At 42.2% G+C, this 22,999-nt stretch overlaps 1 protein-coding gene across 1 annotated transcript; it reads right to left on the minus strand.

The window, feature by feature from the left end:
• Positions 1 to 3,509: 3,509 nt before the first annotated feature.
• On the minus strand, positions 3,510 to 11,260 carry PNRC1 (proline rich nuclear receptor coactivator 1). The gene is made up of 2 exons (XM_015097388.4): positions 10,559 to 11,260; positions 3,510 to 8,299 (listed from the first exon to the last, which is right to left on the minus strand). The coding sequence occupies exons 1-2, from the start codon at positions 11,102 to 11,104 to the stop codon at positions 7,859 to 7,861; spliced, it is 987 nt and encodes a 328-aa protein (XP_014952874.2). The 5' UTR covers positions 11,105 to 11,260; the 3' UTR covers positions 3,510 to 7,858.
• Positions 11,261 to 22,999: the final 11,739 nt, after the last annotated feature.

A 22,999-nucleotide genomic window follows, 5' to 3' on the forward strand; every position in this document is an offset into this window, starting at 1 on the left:
GGAAGCTACTAGGATATTCATGATAATTTTTAACGTGTATAAGCAGCCTTCGTTTTCCCTAATTCTGTTAACGTTTTGTTGTAGAAATCTTTGGTAAGGTAATCTTACAATGAATACCCATATACTCATTAATTTACATAGAGTCTACAATTGAACAGTAAGTTATGCTTGATTTATCACATCCTTTCCTCAGTTATTTGAGTGAACTCTGGGAGTTGGTGATGGACAGGGAGGCCTGGCGTGCTGCGATTCATGGGGTTGCAAAGAGTCGGACACGACTGAGCGACTGAGCAAGTGAACAGAACTGAAATGTTTGAAAATTGGAATGTTCATAAGTGGGCTTTTCCAGTTAGCAAAAGAGTGACAAAAAAATCTTGATTATCTTTCATAAACATAATCCTGTTTTCTTAGTTTTAAAATTCAGGGTGTGGTTTCAAAGATCACGTGATTCACAGTAACCTAAGAAAGATTTAAAGAGACCGGACTGAGTGCACAGTGATGGACCCTTGGAAGGCTGACTGAAAAGGGAAATCTAACCTTTGATGATCCTTTTGTTCTATTAATGTGAGAGCCCTTAATATCTGGTCACTTTAAGGGTAATTTCAACGTTGAAAGGGACTGTTAACAGCCATTATTTTATAGCAAGAAGATCTCTCAAACTGTAGATCTCTCCAAGATTTTGATAGGAAGAGCCAAAGGCCTCTGGTTCCATGCGGCCAAGCAGAGTGAAATAAAGATCTTCCTGTTTAAAGAGCTTACTGTTAGAAGGCTATTTGAGTTCAATTAAATCAAACATTTCCATGTCAGAAATAATCAAAAAATCACCAGAATGTGTTCATCCTGCCATCTCAAGATTCTAGAGGGGTTTGTAATTTGGCTTTGACAACTAATCAGGTTAATTTCTAATCTTAGAACAAAGGAACTATCTAATTAGGAGTAGCTTGAAGGATCCTGTGGACAGAGAAGCCTGGCAGGCTCCAGTTCAAAGGGTCACAAAGACACAACTCGGCACAAAGCACATGTAAATATGGGGCATCCCTTGTGACTTAGCTGATAAAGAATCTGCCTGCAATGCGGCAGACCTGGGTGTGATCCCTGGGTTGGGAACATCCCCTGGAGAAGGGAAAGGCTACTCACTCCAGTATTCTGGCCTAGAGAATTCCATGGACTGACTGCTTTCACTTTCACTTTATCTGGTGGCTCAGTGGTAAAGAGTGCTTGCCAAGCAGGAGATGTGGGTTCAATTCCTGGATTGGGAAGATCCCCTGGGGAAGGAAATGGCAGTGCACTCTAGTATTCTTGCCTGAGGAATCCCATGGATAGAGAAATCTGGTGGGCTACAGTCCATGGGGTCCCAGAGTCCCAACATGACTTAATGACTAAACAACAAACTACTTTAGAAAATGAATTCTAAGACCTTGACAATGAACCCTCAGTAAATGTATCACCTATAAATCTTAAATTGTAATTCACAAGTTTAGTTTTGGCAAATACAATTCTTGGGTATTGAGAATATTACTCATACTTCTTAGCATATTCTATTTAGAACTCCCAAGAAAATTGCAAAGGATATGAAAAGTAATCTGAAAACTGTCGAACAATCTAATCCAAGAGATTTAAAGAAAGTTTAATCCAAGCATAAAATAGATTATCCCTAACTCTTAAAACTTAATCCATCCCATACCTTCAGAGAATCATAAAATTTTCAAGAAAGCTTCTTTCAAAGATTAATTTTTTATGAGTTTATAAAAAGTCTGTAAAATGTACTCTCAAATTCCCTTTCAGATACAAAAACAAGTGAGCTAAATTCCCTTTCAGATACAAAAACAAGTGAGCTGCTGAATTACACATGGTGTGTGCTTACAATTCATTTCATAACAGACATACTGTTAACCCATTTGGAAACTTTTGAAAGATTTATGGATTCAGGAGGAGTATTATAAAAGACCAGTTTTACCCAGTTTGAAATTCAGAAAAGGGAAAGAAACTTTGTTCCTCCTTTTCAGCAACCGGCTCCCTGCTGTCTGTTTTTAATGGAGAATTTAGTATTAGAACCATTACTAACAGACTTTTACAGGTCAGTAGTAACTAACCGTCATTAATACTATTTCAGAGGAGATACTTTTAAACCATATACTCTCATAGATGAAGTCTAGAGTCTATAGGAGGCAGAAAGGATGAGGTCGGGAATACTGGTAAAGGTGCTAACCTAAGGAGGGGAAAAGGAGAAAATACAAGAGGAAAATACTTGTTTCATACTCATGTTGTAATTAGGGTTTTTGCGCGGTTACCATGGCTGTACCTCTTGGCCTGACCTGACCTTACTTGCTGTATATTTCCACTGGGATATCCTACACAAATCTCAAAGTTCAACATGCAAATCAAAATTACCTTCCTCTACAATTCCAGCCCCTTCCAGAGTTCCTTAATTGCTGGCTTTATCTTCCTAATAGCTCAATTTTAAATTAAATCTTTTTCTTACACTTCATTCAGTTTCTCGATTCTGAATTCTACCTCCAGAACATCTCCCAAATAAGTCCATGCCTCAGTATAACCTCCAATAATGTCCTTTAGGCATTCTTTAAACTACTGAATCCTCAAGTGGCTTTCGTGTCTCAAGCTCCCCCTTTCCAAACTATACTCCATCTTTTCACGTTTTCTTTTAGAATCTTATTACCTTGTTCATAAACCTCTGATGACTGTCATGCTTATAAAGTTGAAAGTCTTAAACGTGGAATTTAAAGCCCTTCATGTTGTTACCCCAGTACACCATTCAAGACTGAATCTCGGGAAAAAAAAAAAAGACTGAATCTTCCAACTCTGCACTTCTCAAGCTACTGGATAGTCCACATCTTTTCATATAACACCGCCAAAACTTATACCTCTGACAGTTATTCAGCTTTTCTTTGCGTGTCATACTATTTTAAGGCCCCACGCAATATTCCTTCCGTTGTGTCTGATCACCAAGGAGACGATCCCTACTCTTTCTCTAGTTAGTAACCACCTGTTGGAAGACATAGTGACTTCACTTGTTTTTACATCCTCTAAAGACATTCGGTAGGGTGTAGGGTGAAGGGAATGCAGCTTGTATTTTAGTTATGGTGGCCATTTCTTCCTCACCCACCTATGCTGCTAACTTTTCATTTTGTCAGTTATCCTTGTACAGTTGAGCCCTGAGCAACTCATAGGTCGGGTGCACCTTGCAGCTGAAGGAAACATGATATAAATGATGGTCTGTTATCGGTGATTCCTCCATATCCAAGCTTCCACATCCTGGGATCCAGCCAACTGCAGATCATATAGTATTTAATATTTTAAAAAAATGTGTATAAAGTGGACCTGCTCAGTTTGAACCTGTGATGTCCAAGGGTTAGCTATCTCCTGAACATACTTCACACTTAATCCCACACACTCCGTAGACACGCTGCTCAAAAATGACACAAAAGAACAGGTATTTCAAACAGAGGGAAGTAGTGGTTGAAGTTTTTATCCAAGACAAGGACTCTATATTAGTTTCATTGTTAGGATTTTTATTATACGGAGAAATGTGCATATGCACATAAATGAGCCATTTGATGGAATCATAGACTTAAGATTTGGGGGGCTTCAGAACTCATGTAGGCCAATTAGTGGTAATATTTACAACATACTATTTTTAAAAGCTAAACTTGGTGACTTAACAATTGGGGGAATTTTTAACTATGGGCTTAACTCCTAAAATGAATTTCCCATCTGTAAGGAAGACATCTGCATTTATGTGAGCAGCAATGAAGACTCATACAAAAATGCCAGTATCAAATAGAAGTTCCTTTGCATCTTCCTTTCTAGAACTGATTTCTTAACGGAGAAAGTGTCTGTTGCTCAGTCACGTTTGACTCTCTGCAACCCCATGGACTGTAGCCCATCAGACTCCTCTGTCCATGGGATTTCCCAGGCAAGAATACTGGATAGGTTGCCATTATCTTCTCCAGGGGATCTTCCCAACTCAGGTTTTGAACCCTGGTCTCTTGCACTGCAGGCAGATTCTTTACCATCTGAGCTACCACAGGAGCTCAGTGAAAGGCTTAGTCGCTCAGTCGTATCCAGTTCCGACCCTGTGGACTCAAAATTAACCCACCGCCTCAATCACAAAACCAGCTTCCCCCACAGAGCACTTGCCTTGCATTTTTTGGGTAATCACAAACCACTGAATATTCATGTTTCTCCCCAGCACTTCTGGAGGAACCAGGAATAAATAGGGCAGAGGTTGGTGGCTTTGAGCTATGACAGCCCTTTTCCTCCCCAGACATTGAAATGCTTTTGAGAACATGCTGGAAGCTGAGGCATCAGAGGGGTCTAGTTTATCCACTACACTCATGCTGCTGCTGCTGCTAAGTCACTTCAGTCGTGTCTGACTCTGTGCGACCCCAGAGACAGCATCCCACCAGGCTCCCCCGTCCCTGGGATTCTCCAGGCAAGAACACTGGAGTGGGTTGCCATTTCCTTCTCCAGTGCATGAAAGTAAAAAGTGAAAGTGAAGTCGCTCAGTCATGTCTGACTCTTCACGACCCCATGAACTGCAGCCTACCAGGCTCCTCTGCCAATGGGATTTCCCAGGCACGAGTACTACACTCATAGTTCCTCATAATCCTCATTTCCCTGTCTTGGGTGGATGTCCACTGTGCCCGCCTTACCAGGTCCATGCTCGGCCCTGGTGCTGAGAGGCAGAAGCACTGGGATGGGCCTGGATTTTGTTCCTTCTCAACACCAATATTGAGTCAGGGCTTTTAATGAAGGCAGGTGAAGACAGAACAAATATTATGGGTTTTTAACTAGTTTAAAAACCACATACTAGGCAAAAGAAATACAAGTGGTTTTAAGTACAGCGTAACCCATTCATTTCCCACAATTATACTAGTTTTATAATTTGTGAAGGAAAGAGGTATAGTAATGCCTAGAAACCTGAAAGCTGGTTAAGAGTAAAATGTAAATTACTTGATAATACATTCAGATCTTCAAATTTATAAACTACACTAAAGTTTGTATTTTAACTTGAAAAACCACCTTTAAGTTTGAAAAGAATGGCTCCCATCAACCTTTTAATATTGTAATTTGGTCTTTTATTACTTTTTTTTCCCTTTCTCATTCTGCAAGGACACAGATTACTTAGCACCAAGATTAATGCAAATAAAAGCAGATTTCTGTATTGTCACTACATCAGTGGTATGAGCTGAATAAACTCAGCATCAAATTGTACAAATTTACCTAGACACTTCAGTATAAGATTCTAAACCACGTTTTATAGGGGAAGTGCCACTGAATAGAACATTTTCCGCTCACACCTTTTACCCCTTTGCAATTTTAAACTAGGCCATTAGTTAACATTTAGGTCTGTAGCAGAAAACTGCAGTGTACTTTATACCCCCACAAGACAAATTACATGAACACTGGGAGAAAATGTTTCAAGAAACTCCAATAGGAGAAAAATAATTGTTGAATAATTAGGCTTCACTATGGTCTGAATTTTTATGTTGAAACCCAGCCCCCAAGGTGATAGTACTAGGAGGTAGAGACTTGGCAAGTGATTAGGATAGGAGTGGGGGAACCCTCATGAATGGGATTCATGTCCTTATAAAAAGGAGCCCCCCCACCCCTGTGCCATGTGCATACACAGCTAAAGGTGGCCTCCCACAAACCTCATGAGGGCTCCCGGGCATGCTTAACGTGCCAACTCACTTCAGTCCTGTCCCTATTCTTTGCAGCCCTATGGACTGTAGCTCACCAGGCTCCTCTACCCATGTGATTATCCAGGGGAGAATTCTGGAGTGGGTTGCCATGCCCTCTAGGGGATCTTCCTGACCCTGGGATGGAACCTCCATCTCCTGCATTGGCAGGCACACTCTTTACCACTAGCATCACATGGGAAGCCCTAGACAACAAATCTGCTGATGCCTTGATCTTAAGACTTCCCAGCCTACAGAACTGAGAAATTGTTTATAAGCTACCCAATCTCTAGTATGTTGTTACAGTAGTCTGAAGGGACTAATACTGTTAAATAACTGTTTTACTGTAAAACCAAAACTATTCAAATTTGTTAACACCTTCTCACTAAATATATCTGTAGTCTATTTCAACCACTTTTCAAACTATAAAATTTATTAATTTCCTTATATCACCCCTTAAAAAATTTAGCCATCTTCTTTACCAGTGTATTAACACTCCTCTTGGCTAAAAGAAAAAGTCTTTACAAGGTTAAAAGTGCACTTGTATCTTAGTTTCTCTAAATGCTTTTTAAAAATCTAGCTATATATACCTGTATGTAAATTAAGTGTAACTTTCTCTGAATTCATAAGAACAAGGCATCAGTGCCAAAGAAAAATACCTGGATGGGTTTTTACAAGTTGTAAATTCTTAAGAGATTTTGTGGTGGCAGTAACAAGTCATCATTGCCATCACGGCACTGCTTATCTATCAAGTCAACAGGATTCTAAAGTTAGGTTCTCCCTTGTGTGAACCAAAGGATCCAAGAAATTGAGACTTATGACTCATTTTCTCCCCTTAGGATGGTAGCACCTTTCTCATCTATACTGTTTTATAAAATCATATTTAACCTTTTAACTTTACATTTTCACGTGTCTAAATATTGACCAATTACTCATTAAGACTTTTTCCTTTGTACTGTTTGGGATAACCTTGGCTTTGTATAATGAGAAGGGAAAGTTGTGTTCTAGAATTTCTTATTGGAATAGACCGTATACACTATTGAGTAGAAGTTTGAATTTTAAAGTAAAAAACATGCAACAGTAACTTCAAGCAAGCTTTAGATCCCAAAATCTCCATCTATTATTTTAACGTTATATTTGCTTTGATTCAAGTATCCCATTTAGTATCAATATACTGATTTTGAAAACCAGTACACTGAAAATTTGAAAACCAAACAAGTGCCATTTTCCTTCATTCTAAATATGGTAAGTGAAATGGTACTTTACGAAAACAGTTCGAAAATAAAAACATTCTAAGATATAAACTAAATCAGCTACACTTTTGCCCACAACCATTTCCATTCATAAAATGGGGAATTCCTCCCCTTAGAGGTAGTAGTGTTTTAGACTCTCCAAATTTCAAGAGGACATACAATTAGTATAAACATTTAGCCAGTGAAATGGAAAGTTAAAATCCATCTCCTAGTTACACATTCAAACATGAAAAACAATCACACACAAAGAGTCAAGACTTAAAGGGGGGGGGCCAAATTATTATTATTGTTTTAAAATTTGATTACAACCGATTTTGTTGGCATTAAAATCTTAAATTTGAATGGATATAAACCAAAAAACCAGAAATTAAGTTTGGTAAAAATGGGAATAAAGTTTTCCAGTAATTACAGATTAGAAGGCAGAAATCAGTTTAGAGAAACATAGACAAATCCTATGTTTACAATGATTGTGCCACAGATTTAACTTCAGTAGTGCATTAGTAAACTGTTCACATTGAGATCTTCACCTTGAGATTCAACAGCTGTTTCTTGAAAGAAAAAAAAAATCTCAGTACCTTGTGCAAATAAATCGGTCTTATATGTGCCTTAGCACACTTAAAATTTCTCCACTGTATACATACAAAACACCCACCATTTGGGCAGGGCAAAATACATACTTTCATAACAAAACTATAATGTACCTCTCAAGTATGAACAATATACACATAATACATGGTATACAGTATTTACAAAATATAAAATATAATACAGGCTGTTTGTAACTTTTTAAACTCATCTTCTGCCCTTGTATGTTACAACAAGGCAATTTTCCATTTCCGTATCACTTCTTTTCAAGGAGTCCAGGGATTTTGGAAAAACTATGTTTTACATACATACTGAGACCTAAGTCTGAACTTTTAGGAGAGTTTTTAAGTGTACTGCCATCAACTCCCTATTTTGGTTGGAATTCTCGATGGTGGTTCCCATCCAGTGACTAGGAGGCTTTGGAAGAACACTAGGAGATGGTGGATCACTAAACTTTGCCCCAGCATAATTCTCCTTTTGGCTCACTTCAGTTAGAAATGATGATTTCTTCAAATGCTTATTTTTAATATTCTCAGTATTTTTAAAAGGCTTTTTTTCCTGCTTCTGAATATCAGATGAAACAGAATCCTGCCAAAAGTTATTTTCATTTCGTTTTGCAGAGGTGATCTTGGTCAGTGGTAAGTTATATTTGTTTTTCTGTCTGTTTATCTTTGGTTGTTCACACAAGGGTATACCATGAACAAGCTGGCCGTGGGGAATGGCAATTTTCTCCGATTTTCCCATCTTTGATTTTAAAACCTACAAAGACAAGGAACATAATAAAAATGAATACAGTCTCATGATAAAAAAAGCAGTCATGAACCTCACCATATATTTAATACTTATTTTTTTTAAAAGTTCTCCTGGACTTTCACTATCTTGATTAAATGTGCTTGTTGCACTTAAGCACTGATGCCCAAATATGCACACATCTAATTTTACCACGAAAATAGTTAAATCACTGTTACCAGTGCAGTGTATGAGCTGATTCTAAAACATACAGTAAAAGGCCCAAGAAAACCAAGTTCACCTTTCTGAAAAGAAGATAATGAGCTCTCTTCCAAACAAGTATGCTAACCTCTTCCTAACAAAGCTCAGTGTTCTTACAGTAGGAGTTTTCCAAGAGAAATTTTCAAATGCTTTGGCAGATTAGAAACAAAAACTATGTTAACAGATACACTATCTACCTTGTAAGACAGGTACTTTATAAAATATTTCAAAATAAAAATCTGATTAGCAGGAGCCAGGAAATGTGAGGAGCCAGGAAATGTTTTGACAATGGTTACCAAGTATATACATTAAAAATGATCTCCCGGCTTCTGAAAATAAAATTTCAAGAATTTAAATACTAAAAAAACTATCATCCTTTCCACTTTTATACTTAATGGTAAAGGTGATTTCTGCCTGCCCCCTACTTTGTTTTAACAATTGCTTCAAGAACTTACCACTTTCCTAACTCAAGTGATCCTTATAAGAAGCGATGAGAGGATGGAAAGACAAGGTATCTATTAGATCACTGTCCTTTCAACACTCGTAATGTTGTAGGGAAGCAGGACACAAATAGGAAGCCAGAGCACAAGGTTAACAACCAAGACAAAAGTGGCAACTTCAACAGAGCGCGCCCAGGCTTGAATACGGTTCTAGAAAATGTAATCTTACTAAGAAACAAGTATAAAAGCTCGTTTTTACATTATCACTTCTATGTTTCAGAAGAGCCATGGAAGTGTAAGACGCTCAGTCGTGTCCCACTCTTTAAGACCCACGGCCTGTAGCCGGACAGGCTCCTCTGTCCATGAGATTTCCCAGGCAAGCATACTGGAGTGGGTTGCCATTCCCTTCTCCAGGGGATCTTCCGAACCCAAGGACTGAACCCGGGTCTCCTGCACCGCAGGGAGATTCTTAGTCTGAGCCACCAGGGAAGCCCATGGAATTGAAACAAGAACCTATACTAAATTTTTTAGGACTCACGGCGGACAAATTTAATTTTTGCAAGGGCACAGTTAAATAAGCTGCAAGTCTCTTAAACATTCTTTCAACAAATGGCAGTAACGTATTTTCATTATTACGAAAATCTTTGAAATTAAAGGAAAAATGTCTTATTTCGATGTAAATGTTACCGTAGCGACTTAATACCATCTAAGTTTTAATCAGTTTTATCCTAGTCCTTTAACAGTAACTGAGCGTCATAACATCAACTGCTAACTTTTCTTTCGAAAACTTCATCCTTCTGGGCACAACACTACGTTCCATTAAGGAAGCCTGGCACAGCATACATAGTGGGGATGGTTAAAAGTAAATTCCGTTCACCTGATAAACAGAATTATCGCTTCAAAGAGACAACCCAACTCTACCGTCGCTCCTGCCAACTTTCAAAGTTGAAAAGTACAGCTAAGTAGGTCGACCCGGCAAGGAGCTGCGCCCCAGTTGGACCGGCGCCCACCAGGCACCTCACAACTCAACAAAAAGCCAACGTAAGCGAGCGGCTGGCGGCCCACTGAGAACCCCACCTAGGGAGGCGAGAGGCCGTAAGCGCGTCCCGACCGGTTTTGGCGCTACCAGCGGTCGGGAAGCCGCCGGCTGGCCCGCACCCCGGCTCTCCATCGCCACCCGCTCGCCTCCTTCATGGGCGCCGGAGCGCTACGCACGTACCGCGCGCTGACGTCAGCTTCCCGCCGGCTGCTTCCCTCCCCCGCCCCCCGCGCGCCCGGAACGCCGAAACCCCCTGGAACGCCGCCAGCCTTCTAAATCCGGGCTGTTGCTGGGGCGCAGCGGCTTCTCTCATTGGACGGCTCCCCGGAGCCAATCAGCTGTGCCAGCGCAGGCCTCCCCCCCCTCCCCCCAGCAAGAAGGGAGCCGGCGTCACGGAAACTTCCCTCCCGAGTAAACAGCCGCCCCTCGCACCGGCCCCCGCCCCCCTCCCCGACCCCTCGGCGCAGGGCCCCAAACCTCGGGGCCCGGCTGTGGCCGTATAGGCCGGAACGCCAACGGTTCCCCCTCCGTCTCCCTCGTGGCCCTTACCTCTCTTCTAAACGAGGGTTGGCCGGGCGCCGCAGGCGGCAGCGGGCCAAGTAAAGGGCTCGCTTCCTCAGTTCGGGTTGCGGTCGTAGGAGCTGGGACCCAGGCAGCGGCCTGGGCCTGGTCCGGGACTTGCTGCGCTCCGCCATGGCCCGTCGCGGGACTCCGCCCGCCGTCCAGGCTCGGCCGGTGCTGCTGGTACTGGTGGAAGCGGCTGGGGAGCTGCCCCGACGGGCTGGTCCGCACCTTCTTCTTTCGTCGCTTCTTTGGTGCCGCCCGAGGAGTGCCCCCCGCCGCGGCGAGGCTGCAGTTGGGAAGAGGTGCTGGAGCGCGAGGCTGGGGGGTCAGACAGGGACCGTCTCCCCCTAAGAAGTGAGGAAGGAAGAGAGTGGGAGGTAGCGCCCGGGGGTCCGGGATCCGGGGTAAAGGCGGCGGAGCAGTGGTAACCATCGGGAGGGCGCCGAAGTAACCGCGGGTGGAAAAGCCCATGGACGCAAGGCGGCCGCCTAGAACAAGCGGCTCCCGCTGTGGGACAGAAACGACGGTCATAGCGCTGAGCGGAAAAGTGGCTCCGCAGGAGTAGGAGCTAGTGAGGCCACAGATCACAGGGCGGCGGCGGCGGTGGCGGCTGCGGCTGCTGCTGCTGCTGCTAAGAGAGCCGGAGTGAATCGCGGACCATTGCTCGGGCGGTGGCGGCGCAGCAACAAATATCCTCAGCCTCAGCTCTGAGTGTTGTTATCCGAGGCTCCGCCCTGTGCCCACCCACCTTCCTGAGAAAGCCCAATCAGAATGCGACAGAGCAGGTCACGCCCATAAGGCTCCGCCTCCACCGCCTGGAAGAGACACACACAAACAACCCGCTGCTGCAGCCAGGCACAAAGAGCGCGCACTGCGCAGGCGCTGCCAACGGGCTCTTTCGGGAAGAGTCGGTCCCGCGAACAATGAAGTTCCGCTTCAGCCCCACCTGCCCCACCCCCCGATCCTGACTCCTCCTTACTTATCCCTGCACTTTGCCCTGAAAGCATTGATCAGATAGCCAGATCAAGGCTGATTTGGGCGTTGGGGTTGGGGGCGGGAACCAGGGAGAAAGAATTGGAAATCTTCAAGACCACTGACGCTTACTCCCCAGCCACTGACCTTGGGGAAGTATTTATTTCAAGCCCAACATAATAGCATTATTATTGTGTGTGTGTGTGTGTGTGTTTAAGATTTCAGAGTACGTTGTAAGAGTTTCATTCTTCGCAGTCGGAAAACCAATCCACGTTTACGTTTGATGAAGTGTGGCTCACGTTTTTTCATTAACCTGAGTGAGAAACGCTGCTCATTAGCCATGGTAATCGGAATAAAAATTAAGAGAGTGACTCCATGAAACTGACTTCTTAATATATAAAAAGTTCTCCATAATCCGTAATTGCGAAATGGAAATGTTACCGCTTTCATACGGTGGGACTTTGGATCGCGAAACAGTGCTTGGTACTGAGAAGGAAGCAGAGGAGGGTTGTGTCTCAAAGGGAGAAAGTGAAACAGTTCTGCAACACACTGCATTTTACTTGCTCTGTGTTGATAGAAATTCGTCATCTCCCCGTACTGAGCTCACAGAAAGAACTGTGGCTATTTAGCGCTTATGTACCTTGACCTGTTTTTTACATAAATTATCTCGTTCGAACCTCGAAAGAACTCTAAGGAATAGGTACTGTATTTTATCGCTAGTTTAGAGGAGAGAATACAGGCTTGAAAGTGAAAGTGAAGTCGCTCAGTGTCCGACTCTTTGCGACCCTATGGACTGTAGCCCACCAGTCTTCTCCATCCATAGGATGTTCCAGGCAAGAATACTAGAGTGCGTTTCCCTTTTCTTCGCCAAGGGATCTTCTCGACCCAGGGATCAAACTCAGGTCTCTTGCCTTGCAGGCAGACTCTTTACCCTCTGAGCCACCAGGGAATCCTGAAAACAGGCTTAGAGAGGCAAAAAGTACTTGTCAAATGTCATACAATAAGCAAGTTAACAGAATTTGAACTCCAGGTCAGGCAAGACTAAAAATTTAACACCATCGTACTGCCTGCAACACTAGATTATAGGTTATTAGAATACCACAATAATCTTTTAACTTCTCTGTATCTTACCACCCTTTAACCAGTATTCTTCAGCTTTGAGTGCTTGAGAAGTATTTTGTGATTGATAGCAGAGTTGAACAGAGGCAATAGCCAGAATGATGCTTCGCAATAACTTTATATAAACTTTGTGAATGCTACATTTCATCATTTTTCATTGCTGTTTGCGTTTTTTGCTGGATTTTACTCATTTTTGTGTTTCCAACACTTACTACGTAGTAAGTGTTCATGATCATGGGATGAATAAGAGTCATATACTTCCAGTCCTGTAAAAGATCTTGTTTAGTCGCTAAATTGTGTCCAACTCTTTTAGCAACCTCATGGACTGTCGCTCACCAGCCTTCTCTGTCCATGGGATTTTCTAGGCAAGAATACTGGAGTGGGTTGCCACTTCTTTCTCCAAGGGATCTTCTCCATCCACGAATGGAACCCATGCCTCCTGCATTGGCAGGCAGATTCTTTACCAGTGAGCCACCTGGGAATCCCTGTAAAAGATTTTGTTGTCAAAGATCTTAGAGAGCCTTTCATTGAAGTTCTCAGGTCTCTAAACTGAAGTTGGGTTTAAGATCCAAGTAAAAAATACAGCCTAGCAAGAGTTGGTGGGAAAGAGGGGACAAAAATTGTGGAACCTCTAGAATGAGCTAATTGTTCTTTTGTTTTTGTAAGAGTTTCTACTTTTTCAAAGCACTTTTTCATCTATTATCATTTAATTCTTCAATCCTTTAAAGAAGATATATCTACTTGTAATGTAGATGTAAATGATACATAAAGTCTCTAAAGATGAAGTGAGTGCTGAAGAATTGATGCTTTTGGTGTATTGGAGAAGACTCTTGAGAGTGCCTTGGACTGCAAGGAGATCAAACCAGTCAATACTAAAGGAAATCAGTCCTGAATATTCATTGCAAGGACTGATGCTGAAGCTGAAGCTCCAATAGTTTGGCCACCTGATGCAAAGAGCTGACTCATTGAAAGAGACCCTGATGCTGGGAAAGATTGAAGGCAAGAGGAGAAGGAGACGACAACAGAGGATGAGATAGTTGGAGGGCATCACCGACTCGATGGACACGAGTTTGAGCAAGCTCTGGGAGTTGTTGATGAACAGGGAAGCCTGGGGTTTCTTTCAGTTCATGGGGCTGAAAAGAGACAAGACTGAGCAACTGAACTGAAAGATAAAGTAACTTGCCTGGGGGCCACATGCCCTGAGGTGTGTTGTTGTTCTGTCTTGTCCAACTCTTTTCGACCCCATGGACTGCAGTACCCCAGGCTTCCTGTGCACTCTAGAATACTGGCACATTTCTTAGACTTTTAGACTCTCACATTAATTAGACTTACTGATATATTTTTCCGTTAGTAAACAGTGTTCTTAAGTATTACAGAACAGTTTTAAACAACAAAACAATTTGAAGAGAAAGGCAGAGGATCACAGAAAAGGAGCAGTTAGGACAAGCATTTTGCAGTTTATCAAGGTTTGAGAAAATTACCTCTTAAAAAAAAAGAACACTGAATACATTGTTGTGTTTCTTCATTGAGAAATTCACTCAGATTACCTAAAGTAATGAGGTATCTGTTTTAATGATACAAACACAATCATAAGAGAGATAAGAAAGTGTGAAGTCACTCAGTCGTGGTCCGACTCTGCGGCCCCATGGACTGTAGCCCACCAGGCTCCTCCATCCACGGAATTTTCCCAGGCAAGAGTACTGGAGTGGGTTGCCATTTCCTATTCCAGGGGATCTTCCTGGCTGACCGCATATCAGGCCTCATAGGATCCTGCTGCTGCTGCTGCTGCTAAGTCGCTTCAGTCACGTCCGACTCTGTGCGGCCCCATAGACGGCAGCCCACCAGGCTCCCCTGTCCCTGGAATTCTCTAGGCAAGAACACTGGAGTGGGTTGCCATTTCCTTCTCCAATGCATGAAAGTGAAAAGTGAAAGTGAAGTCGCTCAGTCGTGTCTGGCTCTTAGCGACCCCATGGACTGCAGCCTACCCGGCTCCTCCATCCATGGGATTTTCCAGGCAAGAGTACTGGAGTGGGGTGCCATTGCCTTCTCCCATAGGATCCTAGGAAACCTTTATACCCAGAACTCATGGGAAGAAGAGGAATTATGGTATAGTGCCTAAAAGATCTGGAATGAAGAAACTAAAAATTTCTTCAGGATCCAGTGAAACCCTAGATAACTAGGTTCATTTTGTGACTCCTAAACAGAAGATGTTTGCTTGTTCTAATGTTCTGTCAGCTCCATGATTTAACTACTCTGTGCTTTTGTATATTTCTACCTGTACTATCACTGCCAATTAACACACTGTTCATCTGAAGTTCAAATTCCAGAGGGAAACTGATTGGTCCAGTTTGGATTGGTTCTCACTGGACGACTGGATGATTCATCACCATCATCCTGGTTCAACAGAACTTTCTTACTAGATCAGATCTCCTCTGGGCCGCTCCTGCCAAAAATGATGAGCCAGGATAGTGAGGCACTTTCTAAGGAACCATTTAGGACCAGTTTAGGAACTATGGGCATGACAAGCATTGGTAGGCTTGGCCAGCCCAGTATATTGCATATCCTATTTTCCAGGCACTAAACATCCCTCTGTTTGGATGTATAATTCCCAGAAATTCAAGGGAAGTGAGAGAACTTATGGAAACTCTGGAAATCTCTGATTTTTCTGAGAAAGTTAGATTTCTAGCAACATTGTCCCATCATGCTTGCTGAAGCGACAATTGGCTAGAGCTGAATAGAGGCTGCCCTTTAAAAAGGCTGCCTGACTTTCAGAATGGGAGAAAATAATAGCAGTGAAACAACTGACAAAGAATTAATCTCCAAAATATACAAGCAGCTCATGCAGCTCAATACCAAAAAAACGAACAACCCAATCAAAAAGTGGGCCAAAGAACTAAACAGACATTTCTTCAAAGAAGACATACAAATGGCTAATAAACACATGAAAAGATGCTCAACACCACTCATTATTAGAGAAATGCAAGTCAAAACCATAATGAGGTATCATCTCATGTTGGTCAGAATGGCCACCATCAAAAAGTCTACGAACAATAAATGCTAGAGAGGATGTGGAGAAAAGGGAAACCTCTTACACTGTTGGTGGGAATGCAAACTGATACAGCCACTATGGAGAACAGAGTAAAGATTCCTTAAAAAACTGCAAATAGAACTAACGTATGACCCAGCAATCCCACTGCTGGGCATACACACCAAGGAAACCAGAATTGAAAGAGACACGTGTACCCCAATGTTCATTGCAGCATTGTTTACAATAGCTAGGACTTGGAAGCAACCTAGATGTCCATTGGCAGATAAGAAAGTGTGGTACATATACACAATGGAATATTACTCAACTATGAAAAGGAATGAGTTTGACTCCATTCTAATAAGGCAGATTAAACTAAAGAGAAACACCATTACAGTATATTAATGCACATATATGGAATTTAGAAAGATGCTAACAATGATCCTATATGCAAGGCAGCAAAAGAGACACAGATGTAAAGAACAGACTTTTGGACTATGTGGGAGAAGGTGGTGGTGGGATGATTTGAGAGAATAGCGCTGAAACAAGTATATTACCATATGTAAAATAGATGACCAACACAAGTTAGATGCATGAAGCACTCAAATCTGATGCCCTGGGATAGCCCAGGGGGATAAGGTGTGGAGGGAGGTTGGTGGGGGTGGTTCAAGATCAGGGGACATGTGTGCACCCATGGCTGATTCATATCGATGTATGGCAGAAGCCATCACAATATTGTAAAGTAGTTATCCTCCAATTAAAACAAATAAATTTAGAAAAAAAAAAAAACAAGGGCTCTATAGCAACCTAGAAGGGTGGGTTAGGGAGGGAGATGGGAGGAAGGCTCAAGAGGGAGGGGACACATGTACTCCTATGGCTGATTCATGTTGATATTTGGCAGAAACCAACAAAATTCTGTAAAGCGATTATCCTTCGATTAAAAAAATAAAAGCCTGCTTGTTCTCATCCAGATCATTTCACTCCTTTACTTCCCTGACTCTTTAGGCAAAAAAGCTTGAAGTTCCTCTAAAAACAGATTGGAGGCAGTGAGGCAAATGGCAATAACTTACCTGTGAGGCACCTGAGGACTTGGACTAAGATAGTTCAGAGGAAATGGAAAGGTAGACATGGAAATAAAAGCCTGAGGCCTGGTGACTGAGCGGGGAGACCAGACATGGTGGGGAAGATGAGGAAGAGGAGAGGTAAGGAGAAGGGAGACTGGACAGAATGCTCCCTGACTTTCTAATCTTGTTGATTTGGAGAGAAATAGTAGCTTGACAGGATTGTGAAAATCCAGAGGGGCAATTTGAGGAGAAAATATGATCGTTGGGGTTTAGTAAGGTTTTATTTTTGATGTTCTTCATTTCAAAGCCAAATGAATTAAAATTTTTGTTTTGTTTCTCATAAACAAAAGAACCAAAAATAATTAAGTTGCTTTTTTTTAAATTTGCCTATGAACCCCTTATAGAAAAAGTATTCTTACTTTTGTTCAGTAAAAACATGAAAATCCACTTTTTAAATCAATCTGGTTATCTTTGCTTATTTCATTTGACATTTCCAGAAAATACTTAAGCTACCTCCAGAAAACTTAAGGAAAATGAATAGAAATATACCCTGTCAAATCACCTTTATTTTTCAGGTCCCCGAAGAGTCAGTTCAATCTTATCCTAGTCAGCTAAAATTCCATGAAGAAAATAGCATATCTCATTTCTATGAAATAGTGCAATGCCCCAATTTTTACTGTATTTGAACTTAGGGTGAGATCAGTTCAGTTCAGTCGCTCAGTCGTGTCCAACTCTTTGTGACCCCATGAACCATAGGACGCCAGGCCTCCCTGTCCATCACCAACTCCCAGAGTCCACCCAAACCCATGTCCATTGAGTCGGTGATGCCATCCAACCTTCTCATCCTCTGTCGTCCCCTTCTCCTCCCGCCCTCAATCTTTCCCAGCATCAGGGTCTTTTCAAATGAATCAGCTCTTCACATCAGGTGGCCAAAGTATTGGAGTTTCAGCTTCAAAATCAGTCCTACCAATTAACACCCAGGACTGATCTCCTTCAGAATGGACTGGTTGGATCTCCTTGCAGTCCAAGGGACTCTCAGGAGTCTTCTCCAACACCACAGTTCAAAAGCATCAATTCTTCGGTGCTCAGCTTTCTTCACAGTCCAACTCTCACATCCATACATGACCAATGGAAAAACCATAGCCTTGAAACTTTTTGGACAAAGTAATGTCTCTGCTTTTTAATATGCTGTCTAGGTTGGTCATAACTTTCTTTCCAAGGAGTAAGCGTCTTTTAATTTCATGGCTGCAATCACCATCTCCAGTGATTTTGGAGCCCCCCAAAGTAAAGTCTGTCATCGTTTCCACTGTTTCCCCATCTATTTGCAATGAAGTGATGGGACCGGATGCCATGATCTTAGTTTTCTGAATGTTGAGCTTAAAGCCAACTTTTTCACTCTCCTCTTTCACTTTCATCAAGAGGCTCTTTACTTCTTCTTCACTTTCTGCCATAGGGTGGTGTCATCTGCATATCTGAGGTTATTGATATTTCTCCCAGCAATCTTGATTCCATTAAGGTGAGATAATAAAGCAGAATTTCAGACTCAAGGGCTCTTTCAACTATGTGATGGTAAAAGGTTCCAAAATGAATATTTGTTTTAGAGAAACGCTCTTGATTTTCAGTTGTTTTTTTTTTATTAGTTTGTAACCCTAGAGCACAAAAACAAAAATGAAATTTGGCCAGTTATTTTTCTATTAATTTTCCCTAAGAAAGATTTTCCATGTCCTTACCATATCCAAAAAGATTTAAGATTTGTCCGAAGCAATCCAAACCAGAATTGCCTGAGTTATCTTTACTGTGTCCTTATTCCATCCTTGGAAATTTAAGATTTGTATAAAAAAATGAAACTGACCATCCCTGAGTTATATCTTTTTTTTTTCTTTTTACATTGCTGAACACAGAGCGGAAGACCAAAACAATGTTTGAATTGCAGAGCCAAAGAAAAGCACAGAGAAACTCAGAATGAAACTGTGATATTGATATTTTACCAAGTTTTCTCCAAGATATTGATTATGACTTTCAGCCAAGTATGACTCATTGCTGTAATCTAACATGATGTCATCAGCCTTTTGAATTTCAGGAGAGAGATGAGAGTGATCTTTCAGCAAAATTAGTAAGTTAAGCATATTACAGTTATTCTGCATGTATACAAGTGCATATGTGGTTGGCTTAAATACTGACAGCAAAGATTCTTTAAGAGCTATCCCAGCCAGATCATCTCATAAAGATGTTCACTGGCCAGTAATTCATGCCATGTACACTGAGTTTACCATCAGCTTTTTGCTATACCCTAAAGTGCAAGCAGTCAGGCAAGGATCACCAGAGAAACGAACAAGCAGGAATAAAAGGAACTTGCAGGACATAGAAAATGTAGAAGAAATTTTAAAAATTATTTTTGGTTGTGCTGGGTCTTTGTTATTGTGCATGGGCTTTCTCTAGCTGAGATATTCAGTTGTGTTGTGCAGGCTTCTCATCACGGTGGTGTCTCTTGCAGAGCATGGGTTCTAGAGGGTGGGCTTCGGTAGTTGTGGCTGCTCCTTGGCATGCGGAATCTGCCAGGACTAGGAATGGAAGTCATCATTCCATTGTCTTCTGGCTTCAAGCTGATATTTCAGATATGATTCTGCTTTCAATACTTTGTATTGGACCTGTTTTTTCCCTGCCTGATGATATTAAGAGGTGGGGCTTTTGGGGGTAGGGGGTGATACAATCATGTACTTGGAGCTCTCATGAATGGGATTAGTGCCCTTGTAACAGTTTGCTTCCTTCTCTCTGCTCTTTATCAGATAAGGATACGAAATGGCAACCCACTCCAGTACTCTTGCCTTGAAAATCCCATGGACGGAGGAGCCATGGATGGATGCTACAGTCCATGGGGTAGCAAAGAGTCAGACACGACTGAGCCACTTCACTTTCATAAGTCAGAAGAGGGCTTTCCCTAGAACCCATCCAGGCTGGCACCCTGATATGAAACTTCCTGCCTCCAGAAACTGTTAAGTGTCTGCCTGCCGTGCGGGAGACCCGGGTTCGATCCCTGGGTTGGGAAGATCCGCTGGAGAAGGAAATGGCAACCCACTCCAGTAATCTTGCCTGGAAAATTCCATGGACTGAAGAGCCTGATGGGCTACAGTCCATGGGGTCGCAAAGAGTTGGACACGACTGAGCAACTTCACTTTCACTTTCCAGAACTGTTAGAAAGAAACTTCTGTTATTTATAGCCACCGGTGTATGTTAGTCAGTCAGTCCTGTCCAACTTTTTGCGACCCTGTGGACTGTAGCTTACCAGGCTCCTCTATCCGTGGGATTCTCCAGGCAAGAATACTGGAGAGGATTGCCATTCCCTTCTCCAGAGGATCTTCCTAACCCAGGGATCGAACCCAGGCCTCCTGCATTGCAGGCAGATTCTTTACCATTTGAGCTACAGGGAAGTCCTTATCTACAGTACTTTGTTACGGCAGCCCAAACTAAGATACCTCCCAAATTATCATTCAAGCATAAAGGCACAATAACAGATATTCAAACACAGAACAACTTGTGAAATTTCTCCCATGCATTTTTTTCTTCAGGAAGCTACTAGAAGAGTGCTTCATTGAAGAGAATAAACCGACAAAGAGGAAGTCATGGAGACTAGGAAACATGAGAGCCCACACCAGAGAGGAGTAGAAGGAACCTTCAGGATCAGGGTGAGAGGTGAGCTCAGGGCGATAGCTGTACTGTGGCCTGGAAGGCAAGACACCATGCAGCAGGAAGGTGGATGACTCTGGGGGGAGGGGAGGACTTCTAAGAAAAAGGTGAAATTGATAGAGTCCTCAATAAGTTTGAAGGAACTGAGAAGAGATGTACACTTTTGGCAGAGAGCTTGGGGACTAATAAATGCTAGGTAAATGGGCTTCCCTGGTGGCTCAGTGGTAAAGAATCCGCCTGCCGATGCAGTAGACTCAGGTTTGATCCCCAGGTTGGGAAGATCCCCTGGAGAAGGAAATGGCAATGCACTCCAGTATTCTTGCCTGGAGAATTCCATAGACAGAGGAGCCTGGTGGGCTACAGTCCATGGGGTCCCAGAAAGAGTCGGACATGACTTAGTGCCTGAACAGCAACAAAAAATGGAAAATGAAACAAGGAAAATAAAGTCAAGGGAGGAGCAAGGCAATGATTAAGAGAAAAAGCCCAAGCAAGAGACTATATTCATAGTAAAACTGGTTACATGTAAATACCTGTTAAAAAGAAACAACAAGCCCTGAAGTCACTGTGGTAAATCACACCAAGACTTAATACCTAACCTAATGCAGTTTTAACCTCTCCCAGAAGGTTTAAAAACCATTGAGTGTGAAATTTCCTGGTAGAGCTAGTGAGGTAATCTGCCTATGACCGCCCCCACCCCCACCCTGCCCCGCCTTCCTCTCAGGGAGGGTGAGGGTCTTGAAATAATCCACTCTTGTAATTTCCTTGTCCCACCCTCTTTCTGCTATAGAAACCTTCCATTTTACACAAACTCCTCTGGAGCACCTCAGGAGTCATTTAATAAAGCCAGTCAGGGACTTCGCTGGCAGCCCAGCTGAAACTCTCCCTTCCAATGCAGGGGGTGCAGATTCCATCCCTGGGTGGGGAGCTAAGATTCCACATCCCCAAACACCAAAACGTAAAACAGAAGCAACACTATAACAAATTCAATCGAGACTTTTAAAATGATTGCCATCCAAAAATCTTTTAAAAAATAATAATAAAGCCAATTAGACCTTTAGATTTACTCAGTCTACTTTTGTTTTATAACATGACAAATATTAATGGAATTCAAACTTAAGATTTAACCATATTAAGATGGGGAAGGAGAATATATGTACACATATATTTGTTGTTGTTCATTCGACAAGTCATGTCCAACTCTTCACACACTAGGCTTCCCTGTCCTTCACTATCTCCTAGAGTTTGCTCAAATTCATGTCCATTGAGTCCGTGATGCTATCTCATCCTCTGCCACCCTCTTCTCCTTTTGCCTTCAATTTTTCCCAGCATCAGGATCTTTTCCAATGAGTTGACTCTTTCCAGCAGGTGGCCAAAGTATTGGAGCTTCAGCTTCAGCATCAGTCCTTCCAATGAATATTCAGGGTTTTTTTTCTTTTACTTTTTTTAACGCATAAGTGTAAGTATATGTGTATAGATGGGATCTAGGTGATAACAGAGTGAAAACCTCATCATAGTAGAAAGTCATCAGTTTATATTCAGCCAAAAAATAAATATATTATTGTTGTTTAGTCACTAACTTGTGTCCAACCCTTTTGCAACCCCATGAACTGTAGCCTGCCAGGCTCCTCTGTCCATGAGATTTCCTTGGCAAAAATACTGGAAAGGATTGCCGTTTCCTTCTCCAGGGGATCTCCCTGACCCAGGCATCAAACTTGAGTCTCCTGCATTGGCAGGCAGATTTTTTGCGACTGAGGCACCAGGAAAGCCCCCCCGAATATATCATTATTAGTGTTTTACTTTAAAATATGAAGATTGACATTAAAAGAACCATCAGAAAATTAGAAGTTCGCCAGAAAGGAGAAGGCGTGGACAGGAAGCAAGGGCTGGTAGAGGGAGTTTGATTTATGATACCACACTTTAAGATCATGATTTTTTTAAAAAATAGACCTACAGGATTTCATCTTTCTGTGTCATATCTTTTTGCCTTTTCATACTGTTCATGGGGTTCCAGATGTTCAAGCTGGATTTAGAAAACGCAGAGGAACCAGAGATCAAATTGCCAACATCCGTTGGATCATAGAAAAAGCAACAGAATCCCAGAAAAACATCTGTGTGTGTGTGTTAGTCGCTCAGTCGTGCCCGACTCTTTGCGACCCCATGGACTGCAATCCACCAGGTTCCTCTGTCCATGAGATTTTCCAGGCAAGGATACTGGAGTGGGTTGCCATTTCCTTCTCCAGGGGATCTTCCCAACCCAGGGACTGAACCCAGGTCTCCTGCACTGTGGGCAAATTCTTTACCGACTGAACTACAAGGGAAGCCCAGAAAAACATCTACTTCTGCTTTATTTATTACGCCAAAGCCTTTGACTGTCTAGATCACAACAAACTGTGAAAAATTCTTCAAGAGATGGGAATACCAGACCACCTTACCTGCCTCCTGAGAAATTTGTATGCAGGTCAAGAAGCAACAGTTAGAAGTGGGCATGGAACAACAGACTGGTTCCAAATTAGGAAAGGAGTATGTCAAGGCTGTATATTGTCACCCTGCTTATTATATGCA

Source organism: Ovis aries, chromosome 8, assembly GCF_016772045.2.
Source record: "Ovis aries strain OAR_USU_Benz2616 breed Rambouillet chromosome 8, ARS-UI_Ramb_v3.0, whole genome shotgun sequence".
NCBI lineage: Eukaryota > Metazoa > Chordata > Mammalia > Artiodactyla > Bovidae > Ovis > Ovis aries.

Bases quoted from the DNA above. Each gene is read 5' to 3' on its own strand.
- PNRC1 (XM_015097388.4), bottom strand. From the start codon at position 11,104: ATGACCGTCGTTTCTGTCCCACAGCGGGAGCCGCTTGTTCTAGGCGGC. The intron at 8,300-10,558 runs GTAAGGGCCACG...TTGTCTTTGTAG, and splicing joins AACCCTCGTTTAGAAGAGAG to GTTTTAAAATCAAAGATGGG.